General features: G+C 40.2%; 1 protein-coding gene across 2 annotated transcripts in view; it reads left to right on the top strand.

The window, feature by feature from the left end:
• The window catches only part of KLF3 (KLF transcription factor 3), an 81,820-nt gene that overhangs the window by 47,977 nt on the left and 21,721 nt on the right, over window positions 1-12,122 (top strand). Inside the window, exon 2 of one of the 2 annotated variants that reach the window (XM_082270784.1) lies at window positions 5,122-5,209. In XM_082270784.1, the coding sequence (XP_082126910.1) occupies window positions 5,153-5,209 (57 nt within the window). In that variant the 5' untranslated portion in view covers window positions 5,122-5,152. Of the gene's footprint in view, window positions 1-5,121; window positions 5,210-12,122 lie in introns of those variants that run through there. The other variant, XM_082270785.1, reaches the window with a different exon arrangement.

The following is a 12,122-nucleotide window of genomic DNA, read 5'->3' as shown; positions in this document are numbered from 1 at the left end:
TCTTTTAAAGCATATCAGAACCCAAAAGCAAGAGTGTAATATATGGTAGCCCACCAGTCCTTAGCTGTAGTGGCTGCATTGGTTTTCCTTTTGTGTTTTTTTTTTTTTTGTTTTTCTGATGATCCTACCAATAACATAATTTCACTCCTAGGATGACAACTCCTACTAATGGAATTTATGGAGGAGCAGCGTTGTCATCCAAGGACAGGAAGTATGTTAGGACTAGAGAACACCTTCCCCTCTCCTCCTTTTACGTAACATGGTGGGGGGGGGGGTGTTCTGTAATGCACAGAGAGCTAGGGACATTGGTAACTGCTAAGAGTGCAGCAGAGTCAGAGTGCACTGAAGGTTATCGTCTCTCAAGATTTCTGGCAGGATTAACAGGTAATTTTTTTAAATTATTGAACAGATCTAACAAAACCAGTTCAATTATATATTTAACAGACCAAAGGAGAACAAATAAGGGCACTTTGTTAGTGCTTACATACTTTTCTTCCTCAAAGACCCTGCATGATCTGTATATTGCCTATTTGAGTTCCAACTTACAGTCCAGGAGGGTCTCCATCACTCTATGGTTTATTCTACAAGCCCTGATAAGAGGAGTTTTGACCCCCCCCCCCCCCCCCCAAAACACATTGGCTTTTGTTAAAGCACATAATATTTTTTTGGATTAGTGTGGTGCGCCCATTCTTTTTCTTTCTTTTTTTCTTTCTTTCTTTTTTTCTTTCTTTCTTTTTTCTTTCTTTCTTTTTTCTTTCTTTCTTCTTTCTTTTTCGATAATGGCTCATGTGATCGAAGAATGGAACAGTGGGATGTGTCCATTGGCCAAACATTATGTGTTAAAAGGTGGCCCCCTTTCTCATCTTAGGTTAGTGGGTATAGTAGAAGGGAAAATCGGGAGGAGTAAGGCTGATTTCAGATGGGTGACCCTGCTGCTGGGAATTACTCTAAATCGTGAGTGGCAGGATTGTTAGAGGATGCCTGTTTGTCCCTATGGAATCGATCCCTCTGTAGCTAAGGCAGGAAGATGTCTCTCTTTATCGTAAGCATTTGAGATTCAGCCATGTTTGGGCCAGCGGTGGTGCGCATCTTGCTGCGTCTGACCTAAAGAGTAAGTGATTCCATAGGGACAGCCAGGCATCGTCTTTGGTGATCCTACCCCTGGCAATTTGTCTCCAGCGGTAGAATCGCCTCTATGACCTATGGTATAGTTCCCAAATAGAGGGTGTCCCTCCAAAAGGGAAACCTTATCCCATCTAGAGGATATCAAAGAGTTACTCCTATAAAGTGACCTTGTGTGTGCCCATGACTGATAAGACTGCAAAATTATTAACGCAGTGTTATTGGAAACATGAATGATTAATAGTGTTGCTTATTAAAGTGCAAAATTTACAAAACAACTAGGTTACAGTATTAAGTATTGTCCAAGATCTGTATCTGCTTCTCTCTCCTAACACGGGTCAACGCAGGTACAGCTAAGACACTTTTCATGCTTGAACAGGAAATTACCGGCAGCCCCGAAAAACAAATTTGTGCAAATATAGAGCCACAGTACTGTGCTCACCATGAAAGGGCATCAAAACAGCCATGTATTAAACACACAATGATGTCATTTGACCTTTCACCATCACACTTATCAACAGTAGCAAGAACATAGAAAGCACAGCCCTGCCTGTCTGCACCATGGAAATAGACTGTGTGAAAAGATTTACTGAGGACTATAAGGAAACTTGCAGTAGCAGTGCAATGATATGGACCACTTGATTCCAGGAATGCAGCAGCTATGGAGAGTTTTATGCAAATCTGAGCAAAGGTCATACAGACTACCCAAGAAAATCATGATCATTGCGCTGTCAGCAGGCCTTCCTTGTTTATTTTATCTCCTGTCTTGTTACGGCTGTGGTGGCTCCTGTTTCCTTATAAATGTTTATAATTTGTTTGGTCCCAAAAAGAGAGCTGTCTGTTTAGAATAGGTTTTAAAACGCGTAGCTAGCTTTCCTAGACTCAGTTTTCTTTGTAGTACATTTAATGTATTTATTATATAACTGCTTGGGCCCTAAGTGAAGAGATCCACTGAACGTGATTTGGGCCCTAAGTGAAGAGATTCACTGAACGTGATTAAGGGGTCCAGCCAAAACCTAACCTATGATATTTCAACTGTAGCTTGTGTAATATTGCTTTATATTAGAAGTTAGTCATTCTCAGTCAGGGTTCCATACACCCCTAGGGTTCCTTCAGAGGTTGCTTCAACGCATTCATCTTCCATTTGATGGTACCTTCATAATTCCAGGACCAACACTATTTGGCTGAGCCAAAGGCATGATTCCAATAATCCTTTTATTTTTTTTTTATTTTTTTTTTTAGCTGTCTGTAAAGTCTTGTACACATTGATAGTCTCATATCAAAAATGAAGAGGTTACAAAAATTCTCATACAACAGAATACAACTTCGGAAGTGACGTAATGTGTTGTATTGTAATGTCGTTTCTGAGCATGCATGTCCTTGTTCTTCTGTTTTCCCAGACGAATACTGTACCGGTTTTTAATGAAAAGTGCATGTTCTGGTATTGTACCAGACATCTGTCCTGATTGGCTCTTGAAAGTTATGTACTAACGATCAGATTGTTGTACGATCACTTTGAAAGCTGCATTTTTAATTGTAGGATATTATGATCGTGTGTAGTAGGCATTAGGGTTGCATTCCTCCTATTGACCATCAATATAAGAAGCATTTTATTAATTGAACCCCCCCAATGGATTGATAAACCCCACATTTGACAGTGCTTGCACAGTTCCAGCACCAACGCCACTTGGCAATTTTATCAATGCTGTAAGGGTGGCATTCATTCTTTGTTCATCATTCCCCCCACAATGAACTGCTTTTAGCAATGTTTCCCTGAGGCCTGAAAATTTTATTTTATATTAGCCTGCAAAGAATATAGGCTCTCTGTCTGTAATGTCTCACCATGGGACTGCGGGAAGCTATTATCTCCCTTGTGTGAACTGTCTTTGAAATAGCTTTGATCCCTGAACCGCTTACATGTGTATATCAGCACATATCATTTTGCCCTTTTATATAAGCTGACTGGTGTTTTGGTACTGCTGTGGTTGATGATTAGGTTGCCTCATGTGAAATGCTAGTTTCCTCCACTGCTCCAATGTGAAGATCCACATTTGTTAAGTTCTTCCATCACTCTCCTTCTCTTACTGTTGTGTGAGCTCTGCTGACATCAGAGGTAATTCTACTGATGCTTTGAAAAAGCATAGCAAATGGTGAAAATAATTTTGTTACAGTAACATGAATTTTGCCTTTAGATAAAATTAATCTCCAAGTGGAGATCGACAGAGCATCTTCATGGTAGGGGAGCTTCGAGCTGGGGTGCCTTACAATACAACCAGGTGCGGATTTAAGATGGTCACCCCTAGTGCAGTCCTATTGTAGTCTTCTCTCAACCGCAGCTGGGGTGCCTTGCAATACAACCAGGTGCGGATTTAAGATGGTCACCCCTAGTGCAGTCCTATTGTAGTCTTCTCTCAACCACCCGTAATGTGATCTAATAAGAAGGCAAAAAAAAAAACCTGCATAAAGTATATTTACAAATTGACAAGATTTGATTTTGAGCTACATAGTTTAAAACATAGCACACACAATCTGTTATTTCCACTGCCAGTCTCCGAGACCCACATAGGAATATAACATACAGAGGTGTCTTTTGATCTCACTACTACTGCTAGGTGGCATCTTGTCATGGCACAACAAACCAATGCCATCTACTGGCCATTTAAAGGTATGAATAGGTGAGCAAAATGAAATTCTGTCTAAAGGCAAATTGTTTCTTTTATTGCATTAATAACATAATTCACCCCTTTTCGTCACTTTGACCCAGTTGTCAAATTAAATTTTAATCAGAGCAGATCTTGTATCAAACAAACCCAATTTCCTGTTCTACTTTCATATAGTAAAAAGGAGATTTGTTACCTCCTGTATAATTCTCTCGCTGTCAGAGCAGAAGCACTTGAGGAAGTAAAATTTTGTTTTGTAGCAACAACACAAAAACTATTCTCAGATGACCTCGGTCAGCATTTTTTCTCTTCAAGCATGCAGCATGTATTCCTTTGTTCCTTTTGTGCATTAGACTTTTCTCTCTAACCCCAATCAGTGCCACACTATTATCATAGTAATGGGCTAGAACATACAGATGGCTTATGTGAATGTAGGTTCATCCATTGTAAGTTGCAACACCTTTCTTTTTTTTATATTGAGTTAATGACAAGGGGACCGTGCTATGCATTCAGTGTTCGTATCTGATGGGTGCAGGTTGGAAATATTTTAAGTATTCTAGCATCTAAAGTAAGGCATTACTGTAAACAATTATTTGCAGTAATCCATAGCGATTGTTTCCTATATTTTAAAGAGATTACACTTGGTGCATGTAAGCAGTGGAACCTGATCCTAGATGCTTGTCCTTCATTTTGGAAATGAGTATTCTTGGCCATTAAAAAAGTGCCCAGGACAATTTGTTGCTGTGGTCTGTCTTTATAGTCTTACTGGAGACCTATCTGGAAAAAATAATTTTATTTTTATTATAATGTATTTGGTGCTTTGTGAGGGGGGGGGGGGGGGGGGACACTTAGTGACTTTCTAACGAAGTTTGATGTGTACACGATTGTTCTAACTAAAGCATGCATTTGCCTACAGTATCATTTTATGCAGTAAGATCAACTGGTTCACTCACACTGAAGGAAGTGTATATAAAATGTGTTTGCATTTTATTATAAACCGCGAGCACATTGACCACCTTTTTTTACTGGTACATTTTGATTGTCTCGGAATATAAGAAAACATCTGATCTGTCTGCATTAGAATATTCATACATGTGTATACAATCCTCTATTCTACACCAATTGCTAAGCCTGCCGGTTGGTGGGAGTTTGGTTTTACTTCATTCCCGGTTTATACAATGTATTGGCAGAAGGCTGACCATTTATTTTTATTTTAGGATGTAAAAGATGACAATGCTGTGTTCTGTTTGTTTCTGTATCTGCTTATCTATTTAATTTGGGGCAAAAAAAGTTTTGGACTGCAAAGTTGTAACAGTGTTTCATCTTTTCTCTTTTTCAGATAAGAACGCAACAGTGGTATTGATGTCATAATGCTGATGTTTGATCCAGTACCCATCAAGCAGGAGGCCATGGAGCCCATGCCAATGGTATGTAGTAGATTATCGGTCTTCTATCCTAGCCATCGTAGATTATTGTATCGCATTTGCCATTAAGTGACATCCTTTATTAGCTAACTTAAAGCTGAGATCTTCTGTAGGTATGATCTTTATTGCATATATGCCATTGGTCCAGTTTGTACCAATGTACATATGCATATCTCATACCTAAAGGGCCAAACTGACAATCACGGTAGTAGTCGGCACTACCAACAGTGATAGCTGCAATCTTCCAGGTCCTGTGCAAGTAGCTTAACTCCTGCAAACTGACCACTGGAGGTCCACCACCTGCCACTGCCGCCATCTACATAACACCTTACAACAAGATAGATAGATAGATAGATAGAGATATATATATATATATATATATATATATATATATCTCTATCTATCTATCTATCTATCTATACAAGATGACTCCCTGTGGTCAGTGTGTATTGGTCAGTGTGTATTGGGGAAGCCACTTAGCACAGGACCTGGAAGATCTTGGCTATCATTCCAGTAGCGCTGACTAATACATTGATTTGTCAACTTTATCAGCGGCCTCTAAAGTATGACATATGCAATGTAGGTCCTATCTGGAGTACAGCTTTAGGTTAGTGCAGATGCAAGCTTTTTGGATACCATTGACCCCTTCATCCTTTCTGATGTAAGAAATCCCAAAAGATTTAATTCAGCAAAATCCCTTGTATCGCTTAAACTTCAACTTTCTTTATCTATATACTGATAGATAATTTTAGGGCATTACTTGTATAATATGTATAGTGGATGTGCAACAAATATATAATGTAAAGACCACAAGTCCTACCTGGGACTATGCTAAATATGAATATTTTGTTTTAAAACATTGGAATTGTGCAGGTTTACCTATGAAAGGTGCAAAAATTCTTCCTTATGGTTGAACAACGTCATTTTCTCCCTTTATTACCTTTTTTACTCATCTGAGGCTGATTTTTCTCCATTAATGTCCGACTTGAGAAGCCTCCTAAAGTCTGACCATTGCTGCTTTCAAGCCGATAAAAATGTGCATAACCGTATCAGATAACAGTCCCATACTCGATTACCACTTTAACTACAAGCCTTAGGCAGGCCATAGACGGTACAAATTTATTTCTTTACAGGAAAGAAATTTGCACGATTCCCCCATCAATACAGTCAGTGCTAACAGGGAAGTCCTTCTTGCAGAGCAATTGTCTGCTCCTGGCAAGCGGGGATAGCCGTCCCTGCCGGGAGAAGACCATGATTATTGCTAGTGGCTATAGCAGCCGCTAGCAATAATCGCAAGTGAATCCAGCAGGCTGGACTTGGTACATTCAAGTTTATTCAAACCGTCTATGGCCAGCTTTGTTATGCAGACTCAAGTGTCTATGGTCATGCAAGCAATAAGCTAATACCTATGGAAACTGTTACAATGAGCGTTTCTGAATTCATAAATACCTCTTTAGTGAACGATTGCTACTAAATTGTTGGTTCCTTCAAATAAAGAGTTTTTAGATTCTTTGAAACTTAAGTTACACTGAATCCCTGAGCTAGCTTGGACCAGAAAGGTAATAAACGGTATGGTTTTTTGCTACTCTTCCAGTACAAAGTAGTTAAACTTTGTGATATTAAAAACCACTTACTTAAACACCATGCCAGCAATATCACTCTGTCTTTTCAAGTAGACCAGTGATCTTCCTAAACTAGACATAAAAAATCTTTTCCTTTTTGGTTGTAGATGGAGTAATGCCTCATACACACAAGATTATCGGACAAATGATTGTCCGTTTTGTTTTTATTTAGCATGCTAGCCTTTTCGAAAATAAAAGGTTACGAAAGTTCTCATGCGGTACAACAGAATAATGATCCGTGAGTGTTGTAATTTATTGTGTTTTACAACTGTACTGATTAAAGTGGAGGTAAACCCTCTTATTTTCAGCCAAGGAATCTACCATCTTGGTCTCTGATCGTCAACTGCCATGATGCTGCACATATGATCAGTTATGACAATAGTTATTGGATTGGTTGAGAGCACAACCAATGTGACCGTTAGCCTTCCCTGCATGCATGGGAATGTAGTTGTTTTTTGAAACTCTTAAATTGATGGGTTTACCTCTGCTTTAAATGACAATCAAATTAAAATTTTCATGCTTGTTTCATCAGATAATTTTGCATGAATTGTCATGGTCGGAAAGCTGTGTATGAATGATCAGATTATCGTACGATCTCTTTGAATGCGGTATTTTTCGTATGATTTTCTGATTGTGTGTATTGACCTTAATGAGGAGTTAGAGCCAAGACATTATCCCTCACTTTACTATCACTAAAGCTGGCCACATACTGATTAAATTTCAGCCAGTTTAACAGGGACTGATAACACCACCCACCTTGTTTGTTTGTTTGGGTGGAGGAAATCTGTTATTCTGTGGCCACTTTAGACAGGAAAAAATCTCTCAAAACTGACCATAAACTCTACAATCTCCTGTAGATTTACCATAAAGTGCAGAGGCCTGCCGGTGTTCTAAAATTTCGTCGGACCCATGAAAATTCCGGACCCTCGTCTCTTCCGGTGACGCTACGTCATAACCCAGCTGATGCGAGCCCCGGTGCGCATGCGCACAAGGCATTTTCAAGGTCCGATGAAATTCTAAGACTTACGAACAGCTGACTGAGAGGAGGAGGGGCTGAGGTGGGACGCACACACCGCTGCTGGCTAATGTTACAACACCGCCACGTCATCGAGCAAGGAACATGTTGCAGAGCTGACTTAAGAGGAGGCGGGAAGGAAGTGAATACTCATACTAAATAGTAATGATAAAAAATGTTTAGTATTTCTTTTTTTTTTTTTTTTTTTATCATTACTATTTAGTATGAGTATTCACTTCCTTCCCGCCTCCTCTAAGTCAGCTCTGCAACATGTTCCTTGCTCGATGACGCTGCGGTGTTGTAACATTATCCCGCAGCGGTGTGTGCGTCCCACCTCAGCCCCTCCTCCTCTCAGTCAGCTGTTCGTAAGTCTTAGAATTTCATCGGAACTTGAAAATGCCTTGTGCACATGCGCACCGGGGCTCGCAGCAGCTGGTGGTGACGGAGTGTCCCCGGAAGCGACTAAATTTTAGAACACCGGATTTGGTACTAATTGCATGAATTGTTTCAGGTTTATATAGTTTATGGTAAATCTAAACAGGATTATACAGATATTGTACAATCAAACTGTATAGCGTACGACCATTTAACAGGGTTACAGGCAGCAAAAAAACTTTACTTTTGGTAAAGCGAGAAATGGTTAGAATGGTTTTGCTGTTAAAGAGGAAGTAAACCCTCCTCAGGAAGTTGTACCTATAGGTAAGCCTATGATAAGGCTTACCTATAGGTACTGTAAATATCTCCTAAACATGTACAGTTTAGGAGATATTTACCTTTAATGCAGCCAGTGACGTCACTGGCGCATGCGCTCTGAAGGAACGGCTGATCGTGCCGTTCCTTCAGAGCCCCGTGCCGTGACCGTCGGCTCCCGCACGCGTGCGCGGGAGTGACGTCACCGCGGCTCCGGCCAATCAGATGGCCGGATGCCGCGATCCCGGAAGACGGGCGACTGAACATGTCGCTCGTCATACAGGTAAGAGAGCGGCACGGCGGGGGCTCGTTCTAAGGTAAGTATTTCATAATGAGCTAGTATGCGATGCATACTAGCTCATTATGTCTTTCTCTTGCAGGTTGTAAGAAAAAAAAATTTTTTTTGAACGAGTGTACAACCTCTTTAAGGACTTTTCCAGCTTCCAATGCCAACTTTCCCCAAAGCAGTAATTAGAGCAAAAAACAATTAAAACTTCTGATTTTTTTGTAACCATTCCACACTGTATCCCAAACCAAAAGAAAATGGGGGTTGGGGTTCCACGTAAAAAAGTTCTGTTGCCAGGCCACACATGATTTCATTGTTAACACATCTGTTTGTGTACTCGTCTACTCCCAGTACAGCAATCCATACACACTGAATGTTTTCCTTTCCCAAAGGCATGTGTGCACTCTTATATAACACTGTTTTTCAGAAGTACTCTGATCTATGTATTAGACAGTGTCCAGCGACTGTTATTACATACCGGGGCTCCAGGAATTGGATTTATGTATAGCTGTGTAGCAGAAAACAGAAGCCAGTCTGCTGCTAATGTTCTGAATCTTTCCTGAAGCTCCTGCCAATGCTGGCAGCAGCCTCCTCTCTCACATTTTGTGTCCTACAAGTTAGCTGCTAATGAAGAACGGGTTCAGAGTCTGAGCCAGCCTAAGACTCCCAACAGTCACATCACCTTGTCTGCTTTCCTCACTGCCTTTTCAGAAGACTTGTGTCTCATGGAGCGGATGTAATTGTCCCGCAGGCAGGATGTCGATACTTAGACAGCAGTAATTGTTTTAGCAGGACGTAAATAAAATAGGTTTTCCCTCCACTGTAGTTTTAAATCTGTACTTGAGAACTTCAACTCAGAAAAGTAGCTGTAGCGATCTTCATCCTTGTTTCCGCATGTCAGCAGAATGCTTTTATTATGGAACCCATTTACACTGTTTAAGCTTCAACCAGTGGCAACACGCTAAAACACGTGTCCAGTTGTCCCTTCATTAAAAAAGGGTCTGTTCCCCTTTTTAGGAGCACAGTGCTTTTTGAAAAATACAACTCTCCATCTCTACCATGTCTCTCAGTTTATTCTGCATTTTACTACACTGGGAGGACCAAAGAAGTCAGTCGTAGAGCATCAAAAACATTTAGAACGTGTTTTTGATGCTTTGGTGACATGTATTAACAAGCCGTCATCAATGGCTGTTAAACCTATCCATTCTAAATTTAAAAATGCATTAAAAACACGCATCCATGTACATCAAAATGCATGAAAATAATTTGACGTATGACAACAGACCTGCCTAGCACTACAAAAAAAAAAATGACACCTCTTTCTACACTTATAGATTTAAATAAAAAATTTTATAACTGGTGTGCGACAAATTTTTATACCGAAAACCAATTTTGGTTATTTTAGTAGCCTGTGGGGGGGAAAAAAAAGAGAAAAAGCAAACCTAAGTATCATTAAACTAAGAGGAGACCACATACCTACAATTTGTTGCAAGAGAAGTATGACAACCTCCTGAAAATACTGTATTTTCTGGCATATAAGACTACTTTTGAACCTCAAAAAAATCCCCCAAAAATGGGGGGGTTGTCTTATACGCCAAGTATATCTCCAAGGTAACCTAAGTATAAGTATTACCGGTAGATGTAATCTCTCAAGGCGCTGGCTGTGTGGAAATCCTGTACCGGTATACTGTACCATAGCTTCGGCTACATATAGCGTACCGCGCTGAGCCAATCACAGTGAGCAATGTATTCTATTATTGAATGCAAAGCCTGCTCGGATTGGCGGAGTAACATCAGCCCGCCTCTTTGACTCTGCCAATCCAAGCAGGCTTTGCATTCAAAAATAGAATATATCGCTCACTGTGATTGGCTCAGCGCGGTATACTGTATGTAGCCGAAGCTACAGTACATACGGTATACCGGTACAGGATTTCCACACAGCCAGCGTCTTGAGATTACATCGACTAGTAATACTTAAGGTACCTTGGAGATATTATGAGAGATTACACGTAAAACAGTACTTGGGGTACCTTGGAGATCTATGAGAAATCTGATGTTTTTCAATGGTGTTGCCTTGCTTCGGAAGGGGGGTAGTCTTATACGGTGAGTATAGCCCCAAACCTATGTTTTAACTTGAAAATTAGGGGGGTCGTCTTATACGCCCAGAGCCATTGGCTTTATAGCCCAACTCCAGGAAAAACATTTTTTTTAAATGTGAAAATTAAAATTCTGCAATACACTCCTTCAGTCCAAAACTGTTCGTAGCAGTAATTCCCTTTTCACAGCTAGATATCCTCAGTTTCCTGGATTGAATGATGCCCAACATACTTTTTCCTGTTATAAGTACGAATCTGGCAACAGCATTGGTCACGTGGTCTCTGTTAAGGGATGATGTGGTACAGATGGTCAGACAGAGCTAGGTAGTCGGAGCATGTTCTTTAGCAATCTCCTGATACCCTCCTCTTCACTGCAGACCCCCACATGACCATTGCCTGAACACAGGTAACTTGCTTTGGGGGGAGCCAAAGTTTTAGCCCAACGAATGGAAAGTATTTTAGCCCCTATATTTCTTTATATCGTGCTGATTAAATTCTAAAATACTGCTTTTTAAAGTGTGTGCATCAATGAGACAAGGAAACAAATTGGCAACCGATGGACTGTTCACAGAAGTCTGCATTTACTTTGGAACCAATGCCTTGTTCTAGTCAGATGATAATTCCATTATTCCTAATAAATGTAACCTGTGAGGTGAGGAATATGGAGCCAAATGCTGTCACTGTGCTTCTGTAGGAAAGGAAAATGCTTTCAGAAAGCCATTTGGTTTCCATCTTAAAGTCAAGAGCGCTTATGCGATTAGATCATTTCTATAAATCGGCTGCTGATCCTCCTACCCTGTGTTTGTGAAAGGAATCGGGTTGTCATGGAGATCAGTATTTGCAGCATGTGAGAAATCCTTGAAGAAATTCTGAGGCTAATTCTGCTGACATGTTAGAAGTGAAATAAAAATATATCCATTGGAAGGAAAACATTTCTATGTTCTGCTGCTAAAAGCCTCTCATCCAATTTGGATCCTATACTTCAGCTGTGGTCTGGAGACCATCTCCATATTTTGGCTTGATGATAAAATGTTCTGGCATCTTAAGAGTGATAGAATTTTTCATCCAGCAACTGATTTCAGTTATGTGGGGCTTCAGCTACTGCGGATATACAAGTTCTAATATGTCTAATAGTCAATGGGACTTGTAGATCTCCAGCAGTTAGACGCTACAGGTGGCTTTGTTAAATGATAAAGCGGTGACTAAC

This window comes from Pelophylax lessonae (assembly GCF_965119305.1).
Source record: "Pelophylax lessonae genome assembly, chromosome: 1".
NCBI classification, from domain to species: Eukaryota; Metazoa; Chordata; class Amphibia; order Anura; family Ranidae; genus Pelophylax; species Pelophylax lessonae.
This window is presented reverse-complemented; position numbering and strand designations above follow the sequence as displayed.